The following is a 23,751-nucleotide window of genomic DNA, read 5'->3' on the forward strand; positions in this document are numbered from 1 at the left end:
TCATGTTGCAGTTTGATGGTGCCTAGGAAGAGTTAATGGTGTAGGAAATGGTGAGTGGCTGGCCTCCCAGTCTGAAGCTCCGATCAACAGCATTGGAAAGAACGGTAGGTAACATGAAGTGGTATCTATCACTTTTTCATGGCTCTGTTGGTGCATTACTGTGAAACCTATTTTGCCAGGAGGATTTCAGACATCGAGGTAGTCCTCTATTCAAGTCGTCATCGTCACAGTGATTTCTGCATGAATGTGTCCGTGCAGGGAAAGCTGAGTGGGGACATTACTTGAGCCTAAAGCAAAAATACTCATCAGTTATTGTCCTAAGTGGGAATCAAGGCATAAACCTTATTTTTTAATATTTTTATATTTTTGTGCAGTTATCGTATGCTACTTTTTAATAACATAAAGGCGTTTTTAACAATCGCTTCCTCCAGCGTAAAATCATTTTGTAACAGGCCGGCTACCCTTTTTCACGCCCTCACCTACGAGTTTACACACGGCACCCGTCCTGTACATTCTCTTCTTTAGTTTTGGCCCCTCCGTGCCTTTGAAAAGCTCCGTCCCGCCGGGAAGGGAGGCGGCAGGACCGACGCTTTGAGCCCGGCTTAGCTCTCCTGCCCCCCGCTCTTTCCGGCAGGCAGCGTTCCAGCAGGAGCGCGGCCAGATAAATAAAAAATGGAGGACAAGAAAAACGAACACCATTATTTTTCCGTCAGGGCCGCGGAACGGGCGGCGGCAGCAGCGGCCTGAGGCGCCGCGGCGGCCGGGGCCGCCCCTGTCCTGTCCCCGCCCGCCGCGCCGGGCGGCGGCGCGGGGCGGCCCCGCGGGCAGGCGGAAGGGCGCGGGGCGGCCATGGCGAGGCCGGGGCGGCGGCAGCGCCGGGGCTGAGGGGCCGCCATGGGCGCCGGGCTGCGGGGCGCCCTCTGCGCCTGCCTCCTGCTGGGCGGTGAGTGCCGGGGCCGGGGCGAGGGAGCGGCGGGGAGGCGGCCCAGGGGCGCCCGGGAGCGGGGCCGGGGCGCCGGGCGAGGCCGCCCGCGCGGAGGGGCCGCCGCCCGCGGGGAGCTGCCCCGGCTCCGTCCCGCGCCGCTCCCCGACCGCCCTGCCGGGAAGCCGCCGCGTCCCGAGCCGCCTTCTCTCGTTGTTTTAATACCCGGAGGCGGCTCTGGTGGGGGGTGATGCGAAACCGCCTTCCTCCTCCTCCCGCCGCGCTCCCCTCTCCATGCGCGGCAGCCCGCGGATTTTTAAAGCCCCGGTGAAAAAGTGCGTGTTTATTTTACATCTCCGTGCCAAGCCGTGAACTTTTTTTTTTTTTTTTTTTTCTTAATCGCATTTTTCATCAAGTTTCTTTCAATCCTGCGCCCGGGCCCGTGTAGGAAGTTCATCTTCAGCACCCCATCGCGCTGCGTGCGCCCGGGTCTGCTCGGGGCGCTGCGGGAGCGCTACCTGCAAAGATGCCGTTCGGAGCGTCCCGGGGAAAGTTCACGCGCGGGCTCTGCACGTCGCGAAGTCTTAGGCCATGCCAAGGCATTCGTAATAAGCCATGTACCGTAAGGAGAGTGCTTTACTGGAAGTGACTGCTGTTAGCTAATCTTTCTCTTTCGTTGCATAAGGTCAGGGTGAATGGTAAGTGTTGAGGGTTTAATTGTAGCGTTGAATCTAGCCCGTATTAAATTCTGTTTTTTTTTTTAAAAAAAAAAAAAAAAAAGAAAAGAAAAAAAAGGGGGGGGGACATTAGAGGGAGAGGCAGGAAGTGAAAGGCGACATTTTTGTCTTTTGGATTTGTGAGAAGTCGCTGGAGGAATAGATACTAAAATGCTTGTGCTTTCTGATTGCTTCCCTAGTATTTGCAATAGTGCCAAAGCCCCGAAATGCAAGAGTTATCTCAGTTAACCTTCATAGCGTTTTACGGTGGGATCCACCTGTGTTTTCCAAAGGAAACGTAACTTACACTGTGCAGTTTAAGAGGTAAGTCTGGGAGAGTTGGACTTTTTTTTTTTTTTCCCCCTTTAGGTTTATGTATTTATTCCTAAGCTGTTTCAGAAATGCCCATTTTACCACTGTGTGTGTTTGTGGCATGTGCCCTCCTTTGCAAGATCAGGAGCTTCCTCATTCTCTCCACCTTGGAAAGACTTCCCTTTGGAGCTATATTACAGGCCAGGGGCATGTGCTGCACTTTTTGTATCCAGAGCTGTTTCGTACGCGCGCTTTCTGGGACGTGGAAGCACGTGCTAATGTTGACTGCTGCTGACTGTGAGCACGTTTTCCCCCGCCACGACGGTGTTACCCGCTGCTCCGCAGCCTTCCTCGGCACCAGCGTTTCGTCCCTTGCCACCAGGGCAGGCTGCTTGTCCGTGCCCTCCGTAAAGATTTCCCGTGAACTGCAGCCAGGCGGCTCTTCGGCGGAGCGCCTCTTAACTTAAGACGCATTTCCTGAGGTCTCCTTTTATCAGGCTTAGTGGGCTGGTTGGGTTTTGATTTGCTTTTGCTGCTGCATCCCTAGGCCACATTCCCTAGCCCTGAGTCCCACCTGCTTCAGTGCTTTGAAAATAAAAAAACACACGTTGAGTCAAAGGTTTCCCAGTCCTGCAGAAATTCCTTAGGGTGGAAAAGGAAGAGTCAGGAAGTAAAGCGGAGCAGATAGCACCCACAGGTAGTGATTGCGGAGGGGAAATCCCCAAACTGATTCCAGCTGGGATGGATGGATGGGTGCGGGCCATTGCAGTTGAAAGGAAGGTTGTTTTTTCTTTTTTTTTTTTTTTCCTCTGAGTGATAGTAGCAATAAGCTATTGAGCACCATGTTCCTTGGTAGGCATTTGGTGCAAAGCAAAAAGCACTGTCGGTCTTGTAACACGTGGTTCCCAGTCAGCCCTCATGAGTATAAGGGAAGACTAGGGACAGTTTGGAAAAAAGTTGGAATTAGACAGCAAAGCCAAGCAGAGCGGTTCTCTCTACTATCTGTTGCCTTGTCTAGTATCTACTGTCTTATCAAATCAGGTTTTGTAGTCGCTGTCAAGAAAAGGACATTTAATTTCTGAACCATAATCTTAATGACTAACTTCACAAAATAATATGCATATAAAATGCATAATTTGCCTGTATGTACTACTGATAATATATATACATATGTATATAATATATGTGTACATACACATTCATAAGGCCTAATTGGTTGTGCTAACAAACAGATCTGCCACTTTTCTAGTTAATTGAGAGGAAAGATATTTCATCTTTTGCAATTTATGCATCAGACAATTTTTTTTCCCTCTCCCTGCTCTTCCACACAGCATCATTATTCCTAAAGCCACGTTTGAAAACTTGAGCACAAACGTGGAACTCACAGAGTGTGATGTCTCTTCTCTGTCTCTGTATGGAGACTATATTTTACGAGTCAGAGCGGAGTCAGAAGATGAGCAGTCAGACTGGGCGATGGTCAGATTTAAGCCAATGTACGACAGTAAGTATTTTTCTAGTCTTCCATTAAAATATTGTCTGCTGTTAATGCACCCTTGCAATGCAGTCCCATACAGGAAGCTGAAACGTGCAGATCATTGCAAATTTACTTACATTGAGCTATAAAATTTTAGCTGGAATGCTTTTCTGTCTGTAGAAGTAGCTACTATAGTAATTTTCTTAAATTTAAAAGCACATCTTTCTGGAGGAAGGCAAAATTGTCTGTATAGTGAGCTCTTCCTTTCTTAACTACCTTTTAGTGTGGCTCTAGTAAGGCAGAACTTTATTGGAGGCTTAGAGCAACTAAGACAGAGCTGCTCTGTTAGAATAAGAGGAGACTTTAATGGAGAGTTCATTGCACATGCAACTTAGTTGGTAACCCAGCTACTCATGCAGTAATTCAGGTAGTGGCCTAAAAGCATAAGAGAGATGAGGCTTTTTCAAAATATGAAAACATAATATGGAGTGCAGGGATCTTATTCAATAAGACTGGTAAGACATGCAGAAGTAATTCAAAGGTTTCAGTTTTTCAAAGCAATCACAATGAAAGAAACATTAAAACAGGCTTCACTAGAGGGTTTCCTCAGAAAAGCCTCGTGTTGCAATAGCTCTGCTGAGAAGGGGAAATGAGCAAGGACAGCCTATGCAAATAGCCTTACTTCCTCTGGGAGGGACAACAGCTGGCAAAGGAGAAGTGGGTAAACTTAGTGCATGTGAAATGTAGCCTGTGAAAATATCTGTTATTTAACTGTAAAAAAAAAAAAAAAAACCTTCGAGCACTTAGGTAAGGAAAGGGTTAATTTATCATTTACCAATGAGAGGAAATTCGTTTCTTCAAAGTGCATAAAATATTTTGAAGCTTAAAACATGAAGTGTTGCATTAAAATCTCAAATTGACAGCTATGTGAGTTTGGGTTCTGCTGTTCTCTCCTCCACTGTTCTCATATATAGCAATCATTGGACCACCTGACGTAAAAGTGAAGTCAGAATCCGGGTCTTTGCATATGGATTTCATAGGCCCTATTGCTGAAAATGAACCTAACAAGTGGTCTTTAAAGCAACATTATGGCTCATGGAATTACAGAATACTATACTGGAAGAAAGGCAGCAAAAAGGAGGTAACTTCTGTTCACTTGATGTTCTGACTACACTTGCCAGACATGACTGGTATATGTGCACTTCTTGGTAAAATGCTATACTGATGAGTCTCTGAAAGCTAACAATAGTGAAATAAAATATACATCTCCACAAATCACAATGAAATAGAGTCATTACAGCTGGTATTCAGAGCAGAATGTCAGAGGGTCATGTGGTTAATCAGTATCATGGATATAATCTGCTTTTTGCATAATCAAAAATCGCTGCTATGCTCTGAGAGTTTACTCTCTCAGTTTAGCAGTGCATTTATTTTGCAGAAGTGCACATCCGTGTACCTCACACCCAAAAGCAAGGGTAAATTTAGAAGCTGTCACATCAGCAGTGTCTAAGAACGTGGCAAAAGGCTGACCTAAATGGCAGCCTCAGATCATTTCGGTATTTGTGCTACAGCAGCCTTTGTGAAACTCTTGGCTCTGAATACCACCACGGTTGGTGCCTAGGTTACCTGTGGTGGTCTCCTGCCTCTCCATCTTCCATCAGACGTCATTTACTTTCTTCCTTTCTCCCTGGCAGATGTGCTCCTTGGCTCAGCAGGCTTTTGAATGCATGGAGGAAGATCATCAATAATGTATTAATTATAGGCTCATAAGGTCTATGAGGAATGCTAAGGAAAGCATTTCAGCTGTAGATACCAATCACAGTATAATTAGTGCTTTGTGCTTCAGTTTTCATGCAGCAGGGCTTTAGTGCATATTATTAATGTATCTTTATTTGTTATCTACAGAAGTCCTTGACGTTCCACTCCAGGAGATAAAGTGTCCTTATTTCCCATTAAAAAAAAGAAATAAAAAAGTTCAAAAGGGCCAGAAAACAGAACCTCTGCAGCTTGTCTTTTAAACTGGGTTATTGTGCAAAATGTTGACACGTGGTTGCTACAGAGCAGCTTCACCTCGGAGAAGGAGCCTGAGCTGCTGCTGTGCGCAGCCCCCGTGCGAGCACAGCCTGCCCCTAGGCAGCAAATTGCATTTGCTGTCAGTCTGGATCTTGCATCCTGCGTGCTCTGCCTCAGCTTAAAATACCTTTGCGCATAGCAGCAGCCTTTCTTCATCTCATTTGGCTGGAGAACTGTTTCTGTCTGCAAGGAGATCTCATTGATCGTGTCTCTGTGGCATGCTTTGGTGCCCAGGATGATATCACTTACTGGATACATACTAGCTAGAGGAGAGATTAATATATCGTTAGCAATTATTTTACATACACAGGGTATTTCCTTCTGCTTTTAAAAGCCTTATCCAGCTGTAGCTGCTGAGGTTTGTACTGCTGAATGGAGTATTAATTATTTAGCTGGTCAATTCACTGGACTCAGGATTTTCATTTTTGTGTGTGTGTTCTTCTGTTCTTCTGTGTGCCAGGTAATTCACCTAGATACTAAGCATAACTCCGAAATATTGTCTCAGCTGGAGCCATGGACAGTATATTGTATCCAAGTGCAAGCAGTTATTCCCGAGTGGAACAAAACTGGGGAGCTGAGCCAAGAGCTTTGTGACCAGACGACCCACAATGGCAAGTAATATCGGAGGCAGTGGTGCTGTGAACGCTGCAGGGAGTGAGGAAGTGAGGATTTCAAAGGAATGTCAGCATGATGTGCAAACCTGGAGCAGAGGGCTGCATTTCTTACTCTGCTCTTGCTCAGTGTTCTGTGCATGCACATCTTTAAAACAGGGGTTTTGGGAAACTGAATGAAAGCTACAGGCAGTGCAGCACCTATCCCATGATAGTCTATTCGTCACAGGAGCCTCTAAATTCTTATTCTCTAAATAAGAGTTAAATAGAGCATAGGCTTTCTGCTGATTCCTCTCCGCAGGTCTGAATTTCCTTTACCATAAGCTGGATCCACTATCATGGCCTTTGTGCCATCTACTTATAACTGAGAGAGGAATTGGACCCCGGGTGGCCACGTGTTTCATTTCGGGGGATGCTGCCGTCGTGTCTCATCGGACTGTGGGTTGCAGCAATAGCCAGGACCATGGTCAGACCCTGTCATCTTAGCAGGGAGCTTTATGTTCCTATTTAAAAGAAAGGATGAAGCCCTGGCTGCTTTGTCACACGGACTGTAGCCTATTTCATGTAGCTGGCACCCTCAGATAACTTGTGTCACTGCCTCAGAGTTTATATAAGTTATCGTGGAGGGGAAGGCATCGTTGGGAAGCCTGGGGAAGATGGAAGGCTAAACTTTTCCTCGATTATTTTTCCTCATGCACTTTTCCCACACATATATTATCTGTGAGTAGTGCAGTTGAATTGCAGGTGGGGTTTGGTGATGGTGCTTCTTGTTAATCTGTGGTTAGGCCAGTGCTTAGGAACTCTGAGCTGTTTAATACATTTATACAGTGATGTATATTCAGATATATTGGTAGATCTGTATTCTCATTACCTATTGTGAAATCCTCATGCAGGACAAGGATTTTTGAAAGGCTTGGGAGTTCAGGAATTTACACATTTTTACTCTCTGCTGTCTTCACTTTCTTGCCATTTTTACACTTTTTTTTAAGAGAAAAAGGAAGCCTATGCTCCCAGTAGTGCCATCTCTTCGTTTATTTAATCATATGTCTCATATTGCAAGTAGAATCGCTGGCACGTGTCACTGCAAATGTCTGAATATGATGGTTATCGGGGCAGGGCCAGAATCTTCTCAGGGGCAGCACGAGAGGCAACAGGCACAAACCGAGACACGGGAAATTCCAATTTCCACACACACACAAACAGAAAATACACTTTTTTTTTTTCCCCCCTTCTTTTTGCTGTAAGAGTGGCCAAGCCCTGGAAGAGGTTGCCCAGAGAGGCTCTAGAGTCTCCTTCCTTGGAGATACTCAGAACCCAACTGGGCATCATCCCGGACAACGCTGTAGGTACCCCTGCTTGAGCAGCGAAGTTGGACCCAATGATCCCCAGAGGTGCCTGCCAACCTCAACCCTTCTGTGACTCTGTTGTTCTGTTATTTTTGTTTTGTTTTGTGTGTGTGAGAGTTTGGAGACAAAACGACTTATGTTTGCAGTTAAATTTTTGTAAGGTTAATAAAGCCTTTTTAGTTCCCTAGAAAGTGTGATGTTTTGAAAATAGTACATTCAGAAACTAATAAACAGCAGTTTTAATATTTTCCTTCTGTTCTTGCAGGTGTAACCCCTACTTGGATAATTGTCACTGTTCTTTTGGGATCCATGTTGGCTGCTATAATATTTGTTCCTGTTTGCTTCTTTTCCTTTTTGTTTCTGTATCGACTGACCAAACATGTGTTCTTCCCTTCGTATTATTTCCCACAACACTTGAAAGAGGTTTGTTTATTTGTGTTCTACCTAACATAGTTAAAAACAGCTGTTTTAATAGAACTGCCTGCCTCCCAAAGGCTCTCTGTGCCAAAACTTTTACAGCTTCTCTCATGGCATGTGTACAGAGGAGTGCTTGTTACTGATATGCAAGGCAGAGCAACATTCTGTTATCTGCTCATAGAGTAAATATTGTGTGTGATAAAATTTGCTCTTCTGCCAAGCAATTTGCACTAAACAGTCATTCAAATAAGGAGAAATTATGATGTTTTGAGATTGGTGTAAAAGGATGAGAGGGCAAGGGTACTCTTCAGTGTGAGAAGGGTGCTAGAATTTAGTTCATTTAATGGTTAATTTCTGGCAATACAAGGTCATAAACTTTGCATGAATGTTACCTCAATTTACATCCATTTTCATCAAATTCTGTGGAACTACATAGACACAAGGAAAGAGGCGAAAATCAGACTTCTCTTTTAAGCATACTGATACACAATAAACTCTAAAACACTGTCTTTCTGAGTTCTTGGACACAGAGCACTCCAAAATATTATACAGCTGAACAATTCAAAACTTGGCATAGAGTTTATACCTGGAACAATTGTGTAATTTGCAATATGAACCTTTTTACAGCCTGGAAATGGATTTTTTTCTTCAAAGTGGAAGAAGAGCAGGTGTTAACACACAGTTCCTCTTTTTAGCTAGCAAACAACTGAGGTCTGTCTCCACTCTGTCCTTTCAGGCTTGTGATTGCACACTCCTCTCCTGAAGCAAAGTTCCTGAGTTTAGCAAGTGCCAGCTTTATACTTGAGCTAGCCCAAATCCTGTGCTTTATGTTGAGCACACGCAGCAGTAGTTTGCTGAACCTGGAGCTCAGCTGTTGAGAAGCCAAAATCATTGTGATTAATATAGGATCAGGTAGAACTTACCTTACTGCCAGTTTTCTCACAAGAAGGGCAAACTCCTCCGTTTTGGTGCTGCTGGGTGGAATTGGTTAATGAAAACTCCTTATGACTAATAAAGGTGAGTCACACTTAACTAAAGTGACGTTACCAAAGGCAGTAGTTTCACTACATTGGAGATTGCTGGTTACTGGTAGAACATTTCAAATCACATTTTAATGGACTTAGACAAGAAATAATATTTTTTTCTGAAATCATAGTGAACAGAATTGCTGATAGAGCAATTTACTTTCTTAGGTACAATGTCTTAAAACAGAAGGATCAGGTCATAGGAAGAAAATCCAGTTGTACTCACCCAGCTGCCACCAAATGAAACAGACTCCCACGTGAGCTGCCAAAATGAGTGGCTGCCCTGTTCTTGCTGTGCTAAGTAGGTGTGTTGCTGTTGTGTTGGTGTTCAAAGTACAGTCACAACACCCTGTGAAATCCATGGAGATTCTTGAGCCTGGTTCGATCTTAATAAGAGAAAAAGGAGTGGGAGGAAGTTGTGGTATTTTAGTACCAAAATTATGTCGTCTTCCTTGATGAATTACACAGCTCTGTAAATCTCCCTCCCTCTCCTTTACTTGCATTAACTGTCATGGTTTATGCTGACGTTTAAAGCTGCTTGATGTCTAAGCTAACAACAGTTTCTGAGAGGACTGAGAGTTCACATCTCTTGGTGTTGTTCTACAAATCTCTCAGTGGACTCTGCCTTCACCTACAGTCAATTTACCATATTTAGTCTTTCTTTCCAAACAAATCTACTTCAAAGTGAGCAGTAATCTCTGAGATACAATCTTAGAAATCCAGACACTTATGAGTTGATTCCAAGCCTTGCATAACATGTTGGAATGAGCAGAAAAAAAATATATTGTCACTAATCAAAAGTTTCCAAGGATTGGGAAAGCCAAATAAAGGGTAGAAAGCATTAGAAAACATGTTTCTAAGCAGATATGGCAGCAGGTAGGACTGCTGCAGCCTAATTCTCATTTCCTCTTTTCTCCACAGTTCCTGAGCAAGCCTGCTAGTGGTTCACAGTTGTTTTCTCCAGTGCCCCAAGAAGAGCATCTCCTTTGTGACAAGTTAACGGTTATTTCCGAAGAATCCAAAAGCCCAAGCGAGCAGGTTGTGGATGAGGCCAGCGATACAACAGGGCAGCTTCGGGACTCTGAGCAAGAACTACCTGATTTAAAAATCATACCGGCTTCGGAAGGGGACTAAATGCACTCCTCGTACCTCACTGAGACCAAAAGAAAAGCAAATAGGCTATTACGTTTATCTCCTGCGTCCTAAGAGTAAAAATTCATACACAAGGTTTTGCACGTAAGACTTTTCACAGAGTCATACCAATTTTTTAACTACAAGAAACTTGGCTATACGCGAAGAATTAGATGATACATAATTTTTTGCCACCATTCTTAGTGGCTCGGTCTTAAGTTATAGCAATACCTCCAACTCCATTTACTTTTTAAATTAATATCATAATATATAAGACTAGTTAATTTAATGTTGATGTATTATTTATTGCAAAAGCTAATCAAAATGTTCTACTGTGTAAGATTTGTAAAAGAAGATCATATTTTGCAAGAAAATAGCTCATCTTATATTTTTTTAATGTGAAGTTACATGTATTTCTTAAGATATCTCTATTGGTATAACCTCTCTACTGGATTTTTATGTGGTGCTAAATTCTAAAGTTATTCAAAACAAGTTATGTACACCAAATGCTCATTGTTGTGCATTAAAAGGTGTTATTTGTGCTTCATCACCAAGGATAATAAGCAGTGTGCACTGCCAGATAGCCCTCTGCTTTCCAGTGCAGCTCTCAGCATCTCTGCTGCTGTTTCCATGACTAATTTAATCTTGCCTAATCCACTGAAATCTGTGGTAAAATCTGCAGCTAAAGCAGGATTTAAAAGGTAGAATCATTTCATTTGTCTAGTGTTGTACAGTCTCAATTCAAGAGAAGTGCTACATAACGCACACCTGCATAGTGCTGCATATTCATATCACGGTTATGTCAGTAAACTATTCGATTCTGTCAGCAAAAGTGACTGGCTACAAGTGAAAATATGTGTAAAACAACTTGGTATGTGCATTACAAAATTTATAATCATGGCTTTGAGGTTTTTAAATTATAAATAGTCACCTTTTTGAGAAATATTATAGGAAGAAAACATGAGGAAAATAGGCAGTGATTCCTTGCACCACCCAACTATATGTAATACTCAAAAAAAGATTTTTGGTACCCCTTTTTGTACCCCTCTCCCCTGCAAAAATTCACCTCTCAGCGTGTTCCCTATCCCTTCTTCCATGTTATCTGCCTCTTCTCTATATTCTTTTATTTTTTTCTTTTTTCTTTTGGCCTGAGAAAAGACAAAAAACACATAGCACAGCTAGAATGGTCAATGTGAGTGCTTGTTGGCTGGTCAGCTGCCGTCAGGCAAAAATGATGAGGGTTGAGATTTCCCTGTCTCTTTTTTTCACTCTTAATAGAGCTTTTGTCTACTTGGTCGGTAATTTTCATGTAAGAGTAGGATTTTATTCCCTATCGAATGTGGCTGGAATTGGTCGATAAATTCAAAGGTTGTGATAACAGCACAGATAAGGCAGTCCCATGTGTTGTGCCACTTCCTTACAGATTCCTTAGTAAGCCAAACTGAAAAAGAGAAAAAAAAAAAAAAAAGAAAAGAGAAAAAAGAGTGTATTAGTAGACTTTATCCTCTTGGGAACTGGGGGATACAGTCGGTCAGTAATCGGGAAGGAGTACATCTCTGGTATTTTAAGATGCTGCCTTCCCCACATAAAAGTAGGAACTGGTTCCCCACGTGTATTTGCTGACACTGGTTGTTGCAGTATCATGTGAGGAAAAGGGACAGACTTGCTCAGCGTATTCCTTCCTCTTTCAGAGGCTTCAGACACAGGGAAATAAAAGATTTGTCCTTGCAGCTTTGCTTTAACTTTTCTTTAATGGGGACATACCCTCTCCAAAAAAAGCAGCTATTGAAGTTCATGTGAGACTAATTTACTGTCTTTAACACCATCAGAAAAAAAGCTATCTGGTGAATTCCAAACTTGAAATTATACCCTGATACTCCACCACTAGCACGAAATAGGGATGAATTCCCCAGCTCTTCTTCTGAGCAGGTCACCAAAGTTTCCAAAAAGCCCAGAAACTCTCATAATTCTCGCGACTGTATAGCCATAATCTTGGTGTGCTCCAGTTGCCCGAGAACGACGAACTGACACCACCTCGCTGCTGTTGTCCTAATAGAGGACACTGGGGAAATGAGGGCAGGCGGTTGTTTGTCGCGCAGGACAAACGAGGCCTCCAGGGCAGAGAAATTTATCTGACAGAGACCACGCGGCAACGGCAGCGAGGCGCTGTGTGAAGCGCTGATGAGGTTATCTGGCGCCTGGCTGCGCTGAGGGCCGCTCTGGCAGCCCGGGCGGCCGCTGAGGCCGCAGGCCGCTCGCGGGCCTGCTCGCCATGCGCTCTGTATTTTTAATGTCTCTTAAAAGATAAATTTATATATTGGATAAATTGGATATATTGGATAAATTTATGTTTTGGATGACTCCTGTTTCCTTTGCTATGTATGAAATTCGGTTCTCCTACCACCAGAACGTGGTTTATAAGTAGAAAGACTCTAATAAACTGCCTTCCAGAGCTCCTGCATGTAGTGATGCTTGGAGATGTTGTTCTGCAGTGAATGTGAAGGGTTCCCAGCATGATCCACGATATTGCAGGGAACCTGCCAGAACCAAGCTATGTTCTTCCTGTACGCACAAAAAGATCAATATGTAAAATTTCAGATGTACAACACAAAGACCAAACACAAAGTCCCGCAATAAAGATATGAAGAATTCACAGCACTATGAAATTACAACTATGTGGGGGTGGGGGAAAGAGCATTGCACTAATGAGTAACCACATTAGCAGAGAGAAAAATCTTACCTATGTTTAGAAACTAAGTTTCAAAAAAGATCCTAGGGAATGTGCAGACGTGAAACTTTCACGTGAAGCCAATTCCAGCGTGGCAGGAACACTAACTCACAGGAGACCTGCTCTGGTTTTATCACGTGGCCAGTGTAGAGCTGTCCCCATCTACACCGGGGTATTACCAATACCAGTTATGCCACCCACAGCAGAACAACAAGTGCATCCGTTGGGAGCGAGTTGCCGCCTTCTTCCCTACAAAGACCTCATTGTGGTCAGGCTGATGTGCTGACCTTCACGCAGGAAAAAGCCTGGCTCGCTCCTCACTCCTGGCTCCTCACCTGGGACATTTCTGGTGCCCCTGATTTTTTACCATACTGGCTTAGCCAAGCTAGCTTTGTACTCAGGCTCTGCTAAGCAGCCATTCCTGTGCATATTTTGGATATATATATTTTTTCAGTTTTCCCCAGTGTTTTGCCTGCTGAGCAACTTCCAGTCAGATGAAAGGGCTATGTGACAGGAGGTGATACAGTCAGAAATTCTAATTCTGGCCTCATCACATCAATCCCTGAGGCTTCCCTATATTGGACCCTGCAGAAGGCACTGCCTGGGATCCTTCTCCTCTCTTTCCTTCATGACTATGGAGGAAACCAGGTGATTTTGGTGATTTTTCCTCTTCAGCAAGGCTGGCATGTACTGATACCTCTCGCACAGTGTGGGCTCCTTCCTCTGCAAGGAACTTAGGGTTGCAACTGGCACTGAGGCCGGGCCTGGCTACGGGCAGGTACAGCAGTGCCTAGCTTGTAAGCAGCCCTTCAACAAGAAATATAGTGTAAGATTTCCTGGGTTTAAGTTCCTCATTTTTGTTCTGAAGCAGCTTGGGAACCACCATCATTACTCAGCAAAATGCAATTTTCCAGCAGTTATCTGTTATTGCAGGAGCTATTAAAGGGCTTCTGGGCAAGGCCATGCTTCCTTTCTGCTGCACTGTCATTAAAAAAAAAAAAAAAAAAAAAAAAAAAAAAAAAAAAAGGAAGGTGAAATTAGCTATTTTTAATTTGTAAAATTTGTAAAAGTACTGTTAATAATCAATGGGCTCAGCTGACTGTCTGCATGCAATATACTGGAAGCTGCTTGTACATAGTTCCTAGTACACAATCCTCGCAAATTGGATTTCCTTAAGTAACTTCTGCATGCTTTCAAGCAATTACTGTAAAAGAGCAAAGGCTCAGAGCGATAATCATATCTAAAAGACAAATGAGATGCCACCGGGGAAACACCACAGAGGAGATCCTGGCTCCAGTTGCATTAGTCTGAGATCACTAATGCCAGCATTTCACCCTAGAGAAAGCGCCAGGCCAAAGAAGTTGCTTCAAAACTTCCAGCCATCATAGGGCTCTTAAGCTGCCGCTCGTCTCTATCCCTTCTTTCAGCTCCTGTTGTTTGGATCACATTTTTAAAAAGCAGACTGCAGAGTGCTGGAGAAAGAGAGAGACTCTCAGCCCTATGAGCTCTGGGTACAATCTTGGTCCCAAGTGAAGCCCGTGGCACCTTTGCCAGGCAGGTACCTGGAAGTCACAGCTGGAAGTTTGCACATTGTGAGGCACAACAGCCGGTACCAGGAGACTGGGAAACAGCCCCAAAATGAGCACAACTTCCTTGTACCGAGGAGGCACCCCCAAAGACCAGCACTGCAAAGGAATTACACTTAGGAAATGAGAAGGCATCAGCTGGGCCTTATCAAGCTGCAATAAAAGCCACCAAGCAGCTAGTGAGGCAGAAGCGTGAGATAGTATGAGAGGGAATACTGAGATGTTTTGGGAAACTTGCGCTGCTGCTAAGTAGCCTGCCCTGCTCCGAAATCCCCCGGTTCCAGCAACAATAAAGATCTCAGAAACAAATTGTTTGTAACACGATGCTAGAAGGATACAGATACAGATCTGTTTACATGGACAAAAGTTTCCTCTGTTGTAACATTTTTGTGGAAAATCCCTAAACTATAACCATGTTGCCACTCTCTTTGAGGCTAGATCTCCATTTACGAAGAAGGCAGTGGGGTTTCACGTGGAACAATGCTGGGAAGGAAAAAGAGGCAGGCTTTTTTTTTCTTTTTCTTCGAATGTGTACTTTATTTGCAAAGTTTTTATTATGAAACCTCACAAAGAGAAGTCTAATGGGGATATATTAGCCTTCAAATATGAAAAAGACTGTTGAAAACAGGAAATGAATAATCTGTTTTATATGTCCATGACATGCAGGAAAGAAATTACAGGACTGCAACAAGCAGTTTTATGAGGAAAAGCTTTCTAATGGTTGCAGCAGAAAAGATATGGAGGATACTGCCAGGAGGTAGCATAAAAACCCCAAAACAAACACCCATCAAAAAGGGGACAAAAACTGCCTCGGGGCTGTGCAGTGAACTACTGGACTCGCTGCGGTCCTTCCTTTCTGGCACGACTGCTCTGTGTTTTTCCAAGGAGACGAAATGCTGGCTTTGCTTGCTTTATCGTGCTCCAGAGCTCCAGGAGAGGAAACGAGCAGGAGGCTTCTGTGCTGCCTCCGAGCCAACCGTGATGAACGCAGGGGAGCCCCTAGCTCCGGGCCGGCACCGCGGAGCGGCTGTCGCAGCGGCAGCGAGGACGAGGACGAGGACGGGAGGCGCGCGCCACGGCCGCCCCTGCTCCGCGCGGCGCGTGGAGCCTCTGCGGCAGCGCAACCCCGGCCCCGCTCTCTGCCAGCGAGGAAGCTGCAGCTGCAAACACTGCGCCACGCCGGGGACCTTCAGTTATTTCTACCAGTAGTGAGCTGAGACAATGAGGTGGGGTTCGTTTCGTGATCTTGACTGCAAAACGGCTGCTGTGAAGCACCATTTATGTAAGTAACTCGCTGTAAAAATGTTGTCCTGCACAGTGTTTGAGCACAAGATGACTAACCATCATAGAATAAATTCCTCTCAAGGTGAGAAATGCTTTGTAGCAATACACTCTCCTAAGGGATGTGTTACAGCCAGTCACACATCTCCTAAGGACACCACCACCTGTTTCAGCAACATCACTTATTTCAGTGACAGTCCATTTCCAAAGTGCAGATGTGTTTTCCCCAGCAATACTCTCATGGCTGAGCAGCTGGCCTTTATGATACGTTTTAACTGACCTTACCCTTTTCGTACCAGGGTGCCCTCCACCTGCAACGACGCAGCTTGCACGATTCTTGAAGCCCACTCCTGACTTTACAGGGCTAAGACTTCCTCCCACCAGACTTGCAGGAAGGATGCCGACTACCTCTCTTGACTTTTAGTACTTTACAACTGTCTGTAACAGGCAGCTAAGCCTACAGTTTAACAGTTCATCCAGCCCACATAGCTCCTTTTCCACAGTCTTTTCCTAGGAGCCTCTTGAAAGTGAGTGGCAAGATGAAAATGCTGGCTGGCAGGGCAACACTCTCGGCCACCCATGTTTCCAGCTGCCCAAGCCCTCCTCTGACCTCTGGCTGCCACCAGAGTCCATAGCCTGTGCCCTGATAAATACCAAATAAGTGCCTTTGTTTTAAACAAAAATTTGTTTACATTAAAAAAGGGGGGGGGGGGAGATTGCACAGGAAGTTGTGGCGAAACTGACAATGGCGCTCAACAGATTACGCAGGCAAACCGTGACTTTCTTGTTTTGTGCTCATCAGGACACTGTTTTCCCTCGCTCGTAGTCTGCTGATTACATTGTGCAAGGAGCCTGAGAGACCTGACAGCATTGAATGCCTGCTACTCAATAGCACATTTCTATTCTAATAATCTTCTATTAATCACTTAATTCTATGGCACATTAAATAAACCTCTGCATTATAAATTTACTGCATTGCATATTTGTTGATCAAAGAAAAATTAATAACAGAAATCAGAAAGTAAAACTCCATAAACTACTTTTTTCCTTAAAGCAGTTGTGCTAAGTATAGACACCTGTAACATGCTAAATAACATCAGACACTGGGTGTTTTGAAGGCCATAGTTATCCACAACCTCTTATAAACCTTAAAAAATGGCATTCGCTTCCTCTTAATCATCAGTCTTTTTCATAGTACAGGTTTGCAGCTTTCATCTCACTGAGCAGTCTAAGGCTGTATGTGCATTCATTGATTTACAGGAAATAATAGCATCTACATTTCACTAGATGAGTCTGACATTATTATGGGCTTTTTTATTGTGAACATCATTGTCACATTTGTGAGAATATTGAGTCCATAATATTTCATCTCCACTCCCGTTTGTGGGGGACATCTCGAAATTGAATATGACTGAGATACAGGCAATTCTCTGGAGCTTATTTAAGGACTGGCTTCAAGCGGAATTACATGGGCACTAGGATCTTCATGCACAGGGCAGGGTCCATGAACTTTATATCTCCAAATAAAACCAATTTTGCTGATTTTTGTAGCTTGCTTGAGTAGTCCTCAAGCATTTCACAATATTCACAGACCAAAAGAATGTGTGCTCTGATTACGCAGATCCTGTGCGCCCCATGTCTGTGTCCCCGGAGGACCAAGGTGTCCATGTAGCCATGCCCCAAGCTGACTGAACACGCAAGAGCAGAAAAGGCCGCAGCTGCAAACAGTGACCCTTCTATGTACAAGCACGCCTGGCCAGTGTTGCTTCCTTATGCAGCAAATAATTTAATGCTCACAGCACATAGGATGTAGAAAACACAGGCCCTTGCCTGTTAGGCTTTCAAATCCTCATATCCGAATATGCTGCTATGTCCACTGTGGAACAGGTTGTTTTCAGAGGGTGGGAGGTGAAAGGTAACCTCTCACTTCTCCCCTCCATTGCAGCTGGACAACCTCATGGAAACAATAATAATAATAATAAAGAGGGAACAGAAAAGGGGAAGCTGAAAGCCACGGCTATCACTTGGCTTGTGCCGCTCAGCGCTCGCTGCTGTGCGCGAGGAACGTGGGGAGCTGCTCCCTGGGTGCATGGCGCCTCTCCGTAGCTGCTGTGCTCTGGAGACGTGTTCCCCTGTGCCTCGGTGCGCCCTGGGTTCGGCGCTTTTGACTTTTTCCCCTCCGATTACACACAAGGGGCACAGTGTCAGAAAGTCCCCCTTCCCTCGGAGCTGTGTAAACAGGATCCGTTGGCATCCGCATCCTTGGGGGGAAGAAAGGGCTGGCAGCAATACAGGTAGGACACGGGCAGGAAACGTGGGCGCCAGTAAGGCAACGGCGGAGCAGGACGAAGACGAGGAGGAGGATGAACTAGCGGCGGAGCCGGCCTCCTCCCCGCGAGGACACGCGCAGCCAATGGAGCTTCCTCCGCAAGCTGCCTCCAAGCGCTCCCGTTCTCCCCGAGCACCGTCTCCTACCCCCTGCAGGAGGCGCGGCCCCGCAGACCGTTAGCCGCCCCCAGGCCGGCGCTCCCCTCCCCTCCCCTCGCCGCGCCCGCTAACGCCCCCAGCCCCCGCGCCGCCGCCCTTGCTCTAGGCCGCCCCCCGTCCCGCTCGGCGCATGCGCAGCCGCCCGAGGCTTCCGGGAGCAGCCGGGGCGCCAGTGACGGCGGTGGCTGGCGGGATAGCGGGAGCCACGGGCACGGCACGCGACATGGCCGCGGCTATGGGCACGGCCGCGGCGGGGCTGCTCTCCTGCCTCCTGTCCGTGCTGGCGCCGCGCTGCGCAGGTGGGACCGGCAGGGCGGCTCGGGGGGGGGGGGAGGGGGCGCCCGTTAGCGGAGCGAACTGGGGTGGGGGGCTCGCGCCGTGCTCGGTAACGGACCGTGGGGGCGGCCCCGCGCTCGCGGCGCGCCCGTTAACGGACACTGAGGCCTGGGACTCGCGGCGAGCCCCGTAACGGGCAACGGGGGAGGCTCGGGGCTCGCGGCGCGCCCGGTGACGGGCAGTGAGGCGGCCCCGGGCTCGCGGCGCGCCCGGTAACGGGCAGTAGGGCGGCCCGGGGCTCGCGCTGCGCTCGTTAGCGCAGGGCTCTGTGTAACTTAGCCTACCGGTGCCTCCGGTTTTCTCGGGGACTATACGTTTGGGGTGACTGTCACTGAGCACCCTGCGTCGGGTCTGTCTGCTGCGTATGGAAAGCGTTGGCTGTGGTTCAACGGTGATGCAAGCAGGTTTTGGAAACATACCCAGTTGCTCGAAAAGATATTTCTGCTTAGCTCGGTAAGGCTTGAATAGAGGAGCAAGAAAGGTAAGAGTGCAGGATTTGAGGGTTTTATCTCATGTAATCGCAGCATGTGCCTCTTGTTACATCTTTGAGCAGGAGGAAACCTCACGTTGCTTTTTCAAGAGAGAGGTGTCAGACATCCCTGGTTAAGCTGTGCATTACCTTCCTGCATTCTTAGAATATATAGCAAAGTGTCAAGGAGACCTTTGTGCTAAGCTAGTGCGCATAGACACTTCTGACACTGGGCTACACGGAGTTCCTCCGTGTGAGATCTTATATCTCTGCATGAGATTGTATGGCCCCAGGTTGGCATGCCTAAAAGAAGGTTAGAGGCCATTTTTGGGAGTGCACGCTTTGCGTTTGTAGTATGATTCATGCTAATATGTAGCATTGGGTCCTTTCCTCTTTCTCCTTTTCAGCTTTTTTTGGGAAGAACTTCTTTCCTGTGAAGGAGACAGAGCCCTGGAACAGGCTGCCCAGAAAGGTTGTGGAGTCTCCTTCTCTGGAGATCTTCCAAACCCGCCTGGATGTCACCCAGTGCCATGTGCTCTAGGTGTCCCTGCTGGAGCAGGGGGGTTGGACTAGATGATCTCTAGAGGTCTCTTCCAGCCTTAACAATTCTGTGAATCTGTGTTGTCTGGTTGGTAAATGAACCCTTAGGGCATCACCTCAAAATTCCAGTAGCAAGCATTGAGATACGGGTGGCTAGTTTGATTAACCCACACGCTTAGACAAAATGAGTAATGTGCCACGTACCACAAGGATTGGAAGAAACTGTCTGGCCACAGTGACTTGTCACCTTCTGCCTTGGCGGAAACAGCCGTTCCCTTCAGCTTGGTTAGAAATGCTTGCAGGAGTCTTGGTTTTGTAGAGAACCTTTCTGACCATGGAGCCAGTAACACTTTGGTCGTCTCCAGCGGGGGTTTGGTTTTGGGTTTGCTGGTTGGTTTTGTTTTGTTTCAGTAGCACATGTTATAGGTCTCCTTTCCTTCCTGTGCTAAAGGCTGAGTTCAGAGTTTCCATTGGTTCCACCCGCACACTTAATATAATGCTCTATCTTTCCTTCCTCCCCCATGGATATATTTAGCTTTAGCAGCACATAAGCGCACCCTTGGGGGAAGAGTGCAAAGTTTCTTCTGTTGCAGGTGGCCTTTTGTTATGCTGCCACATTACTTAATCTTCATTGTTTTAAACCATCAGTCACTGAAACTATTCAGTGAAATTAATAAGATGCTGCTTCTTTTAATATTCCTGATTTAAACTATTAGAGCAGAGTTTTAATTGCTCGAGTTTATAAAAATAGGACAATGGAAGGAAGATGGGAAATCTTGTCAACTTTCTTTTATTGTCTTCAAACCCTTTTTATGACAGTTCAATCTCTTATAATACTGTCTTTACTGTCAAAGTGTTGTGATCAAGAAGCAGGAATTCATCTTAAGTATGACAGGCTTTAGTCAAGACTAAAATAAGCTCCTAAAAATCTTGATTTTAATGACTAAAGTGATTTTCATTTATTTATGAAAAGTTTGGTTTTAATTATCTATATAGCTAAAATATTTGGATTACCTGGATCTTGGCATTCCTTTTTGCACTTGATGCTTCATGCTTCAAACATATCTATGTGAGCAACTACAGTTATAATAGCCATTTATGTTTTTAATACTTTGCACATGGAGAAAATGTTGATCCATCACACATGTAAATTTTTTTTTAGACTTGTGACTTCTATCAGATACTAATCAGGTACTTTTTTAATACTTATGAGTTCTATCAAGTCTAATTAAGATACACGGGAAAAAATATTTTTAAGTGAAGCTTTAGATTTTCCAGATAAAACTGTTATGTATGTGAAAGGTACTGGTATGTATGTATATATCTCTAATATTGATTTATTAAGCAATGGCTGATTTCCCTTCAATGACAGAATTCACTGATTCATCAGATTTTTAGAATAATGCCATGTTTTCATCTCTTCCCTCTACTGAAGATGAAAAGAAGCTTTCCAGGTTTTTTTCTTATTTCCCAACGTGTTTCTCGGCCTTTGTCTGTCTCTTATACAGAATTGTTTGGATACACTTAAATAAAATACACTGATATCGAAAGCAGCTTTGTCACTATAGCTAGCTGTGCTCCCAGATGTTGAGTAATTGTCAAGCTGCTGAAGTTACTCAAAAAGGTTTAGACTTAAAGACAGATTTGTCATTACTTTTATATCTGAAAAAGATGGGGAGGGGGCACGAAGAAAATATAAACATTCCCCTTTTCTCCTCTGTTATTGCTGATTGCTATAAAGTAGTGTTATAACAGTCATGAAACAGGTAATCTAGGAGTATGCTTTTATGTTCTTCATAATTCAGATTAAAAAAATTTTCTTCGAATATTTTTCATTTTGAGTGATGTGTAATTTTAAACAAATTTTGATCTAAGAACTTGTTTTCATTTTATGCAGTGTTTAAATTAGATTCAAGATGAGCTTGTATGGCTTTTTCTAAGGCAATAAATTCTAAATTATTTGCCATTGCAAACCTCTGCATGAGGGTATGTGCAGGTCAAGACAGTGGGTTGTGACTCTTGCTGTCTCCAGCAAATTTGCTCTCTTCACCTATTTTGCTCATGAACTAGAAGATGTTATTTTGTATATTCAAATTGACTATTATTTGAAAACATCAGGAAATTGAAATAAATGTAATATTAAAGACTGGATTTTTTTAGTATTCTTCTTTCTTTGATTTACTCTCCCCAAGATAGGAGTTTAATTGCAACTCTTTTGACTGGGCAGATAATCAGTTATTGGAGGTTGTAGTGAGAGAGCTGCATCTTATTTTTAATTGTGGTGGAATCCATCCAGTGTAGTTGAGCCTGAAATAAATCAGGATACCTACCACTTTTTGCTGGTTTCTAGCTAAATCAGAAAACTTCTCTGCGAATTAAGTATTACTCAGTTTACTTTTTCACTCCTGCATTGCAGCTTATTGGGATTCAGGGGATTTCGGGAAACAAGCACAAAACAGTTACTGTAAATAGGGGTAATGTGGAAGGATGGATGTGGCTTGCTTACATGTGTCTGCATTATTGAGAACAAGTCTCATGTTAAATGTACTTGAATTTCTGAAATAAAAGGCTATGTGGGTAGAGCTGTGTATATTTTGCTTAGTAATACTTTTGAATGTGTATTATGAACCAGTCTTGTAAGCAAATGGGCAAAATTATCTACATTAAACTATTCTGGTATGATTTTCTAGCTCTTTGAAAGTAGTTGCAGTTCACTGACAAAATGAAAATAGGTATTAGAAAGAGAAATACTACCTCTTCGTCTGAAATGGTTGTGGTAAAATTGATTGTAAGGTACTTCTAATCTGAATTTAGAGGGTTTATACAAGAACAACTTTTATTTTTAAATTACTCTATTGCTAAGCAATTTGTTATTCAGATAAGCCTTGGACTCCACATTCCCACAAATAATGTGGAACTCTTACTAATGTCCTCACATCTCCTATAATATCCTTCAGTTCAGTTCCTGTAAAGTTTAATGCTTTCCAATGGCAACTGTCACTAGATTCACTGCAAAAATAGTCTGCCTTATGGCTGGAATAGTGTAGAATGAAGTCTGTTCCCTCTACAAGAAAACCTATGGAAAACTCTACCTTCATAAGCAGCCTTTTGTCTTCACTCTGGTGAGATTGCTAGTGGTTTCCTCCGTCCCTGCCTCTGATGAAAGGGATGCTTTTGATACTATCTTGTCCAACTGAGAGGGAAAAGAAATTTTGATCTCTTACAGAACTGCTGAATATATTCAGTGCTCTTATGTTTATATAAAGTAACAGCATACTACCCAGTAGATTAATATAAAGTTGGTGTAGGTATAGTGCCTATTAAGTTGTTAAGTATGAAGTTTACAGATGTTTCCTTCTGTGCACATCTGTGCATTCTCCCCAGTAGTAGTCAAATATAAAAGTTTTTAATTTTATAAGTAAATTGAGGAGAAATAAGTATATGAGTTCTGACTTGTTTTATAAGAGTATTTTAAAAATATCTTGACTGTAATGTTTTGTGTGGTTTTCAGAGGTATGTGACGTCTTTTCTTAGAAAACTCGTAATTGCATTATAAACATTATCTGTCTGAAGCCTTTCAAAGTAGGATTAATGGGTGGAGGGTTATTTTTCACCTATTCCTACCTCCCAGTATCTTTGAAACCTGGCCATGAATGATTGATTTAAAATCCATATTCCATGAAGTTTCCTGACTTTTGATTTGGGCATTTTAATTCCTGCTTAAATGCCCCAAAGTGTTACACGTTCCTTTGGAAAAGCAAGAGAAAATGTCAGAATCCAAAGCTATGTCTTTACAAATTGTATTGTTGATATTCTAAGATCTTTTGCTGTGATACTTGCCAGCTTTTGAAAAGGCTAGCCTAGCTTAAAACATTACTTGGAGGTCTGGTATCAGTGTATGTGTGTATATGTATGTGTGGGGTTTTTTTTTTTTTTTTTTAGTCTTTGAGCTTTGTGGATGTAGTATGTGTCTCGGCTAACATATTAATTAATTCTGCCTTCTTACAGTTTACTTAAAGATTTGATGCTATTCTGAGGAAAGAATCTACTTCAGAACCTTCCTCCCTAAAAAAACCTTTTATTCAGTACCACAATATCAGGTTTTTATGTGTGTGTGCTGCTAGAGAATTTAGGAAACTCTCTGACAATTTTCAGTCTACTTTAGGAAGCTTTCTAAAAGGCAGTAGTTGAATTATGTTCTAAAAAGAGATCGTTTGAAACACTGTCTTCAATAATTCTGTTACAGGGGAAAACACTACCCTGTGTTTAATATGAAATATGTCATTCTGTTAATGTT

At 43.9% G+C, this 23,751-nt stretch overlaps 2 protein-coding genes across 3 annotated transcripts in view; both read left to right on the forward strand.

The window, feature by feature from the left end:
* The first annotated feature begins 869 nt into the window (after positions 1-869).
* On the forward strand, positions 870-10,094 carry IL10RB (interleukin 10 receptor subunit beta). The gene is made up of 7 exons (XM_088529004.1): positions 870-943; positions 1,839-1,962; positions 3,282-3,451; positions 4,399-4,565; positions 5,958-6,108; positions 7,720-7,877; positions 9,818-10,094. The coding sequence occupies exons 1-7, from the start codon at positions 895-897 to the stop codon at positions 10,028-10,030; spliced, it is 1,032 nt and encodes a 343-aa protein (XP_088385130.1). The 5' UTR covers positions 870-894; the 3' UTR covers positions 10,031-10,094.
* Positions 10,095-18,319: 8,225 nt separating this feature from the next.
* IFNAR1 (interferon alpha and beta receptor subunit 1) overlaps positions 18,320-23,751 on the forward strand; it is a 54,548-nt gene continuing 49,116 nt past the window's right edge. For both annotated transcript variants that reach the window (XR_015913613.1, XM_088528988.1), the window contains exon 1: positions 18,320-18,408. Coding sequence is in view for 1 of the 2 variants with exons in the window: in XM_088528988.1 (XP_088385114.1) it covers positions 18,333-18,408 (76 nt within the window). In the remaining variant the exon portion in view is untranslated. The remainder of the gene's footprint in view (positions 18,409-23,751) is intronic.

Source organism: Tinamus guttatus, unplaced genomic scaffold (assembly GCF_059628265.1).
Source record: "Tinamus guttatus ecotype Peru unplaced genomic scaffold, ASM5962826v1 Tinamus_guttatus_pri_ptg000318l, whole genome shotgun sequence".
NCBI lineage: Eukaryota > Metazoa > Chordata > Aves > Tinamiformes > Tinamidae > Tinamus > Tinamus guttatus.

Coding starts and splice junctions, on each gene's coding strand:
- IL10RB (XM_088529004.1), top strand. CDS start 895: ATGGGCGCCGGGCTGCGGGGCGCCCTCTGCGCCTGCCTCCTGCTGGGC. Junction 6,109..7,719: donor TGACCAGACGACCCACAATG/GCAAGTAATATC, acceptor CTGTTCTTGCAG/GTGTAACCCCTACTTGGATA. Junction 7,878..9,817: donor TCCCACAACACTTGAAAGAG/GTTTGTTTATTT, acceptor TTTTCTCCACAG/TTCCTGAGCAAGCCTGCTAG.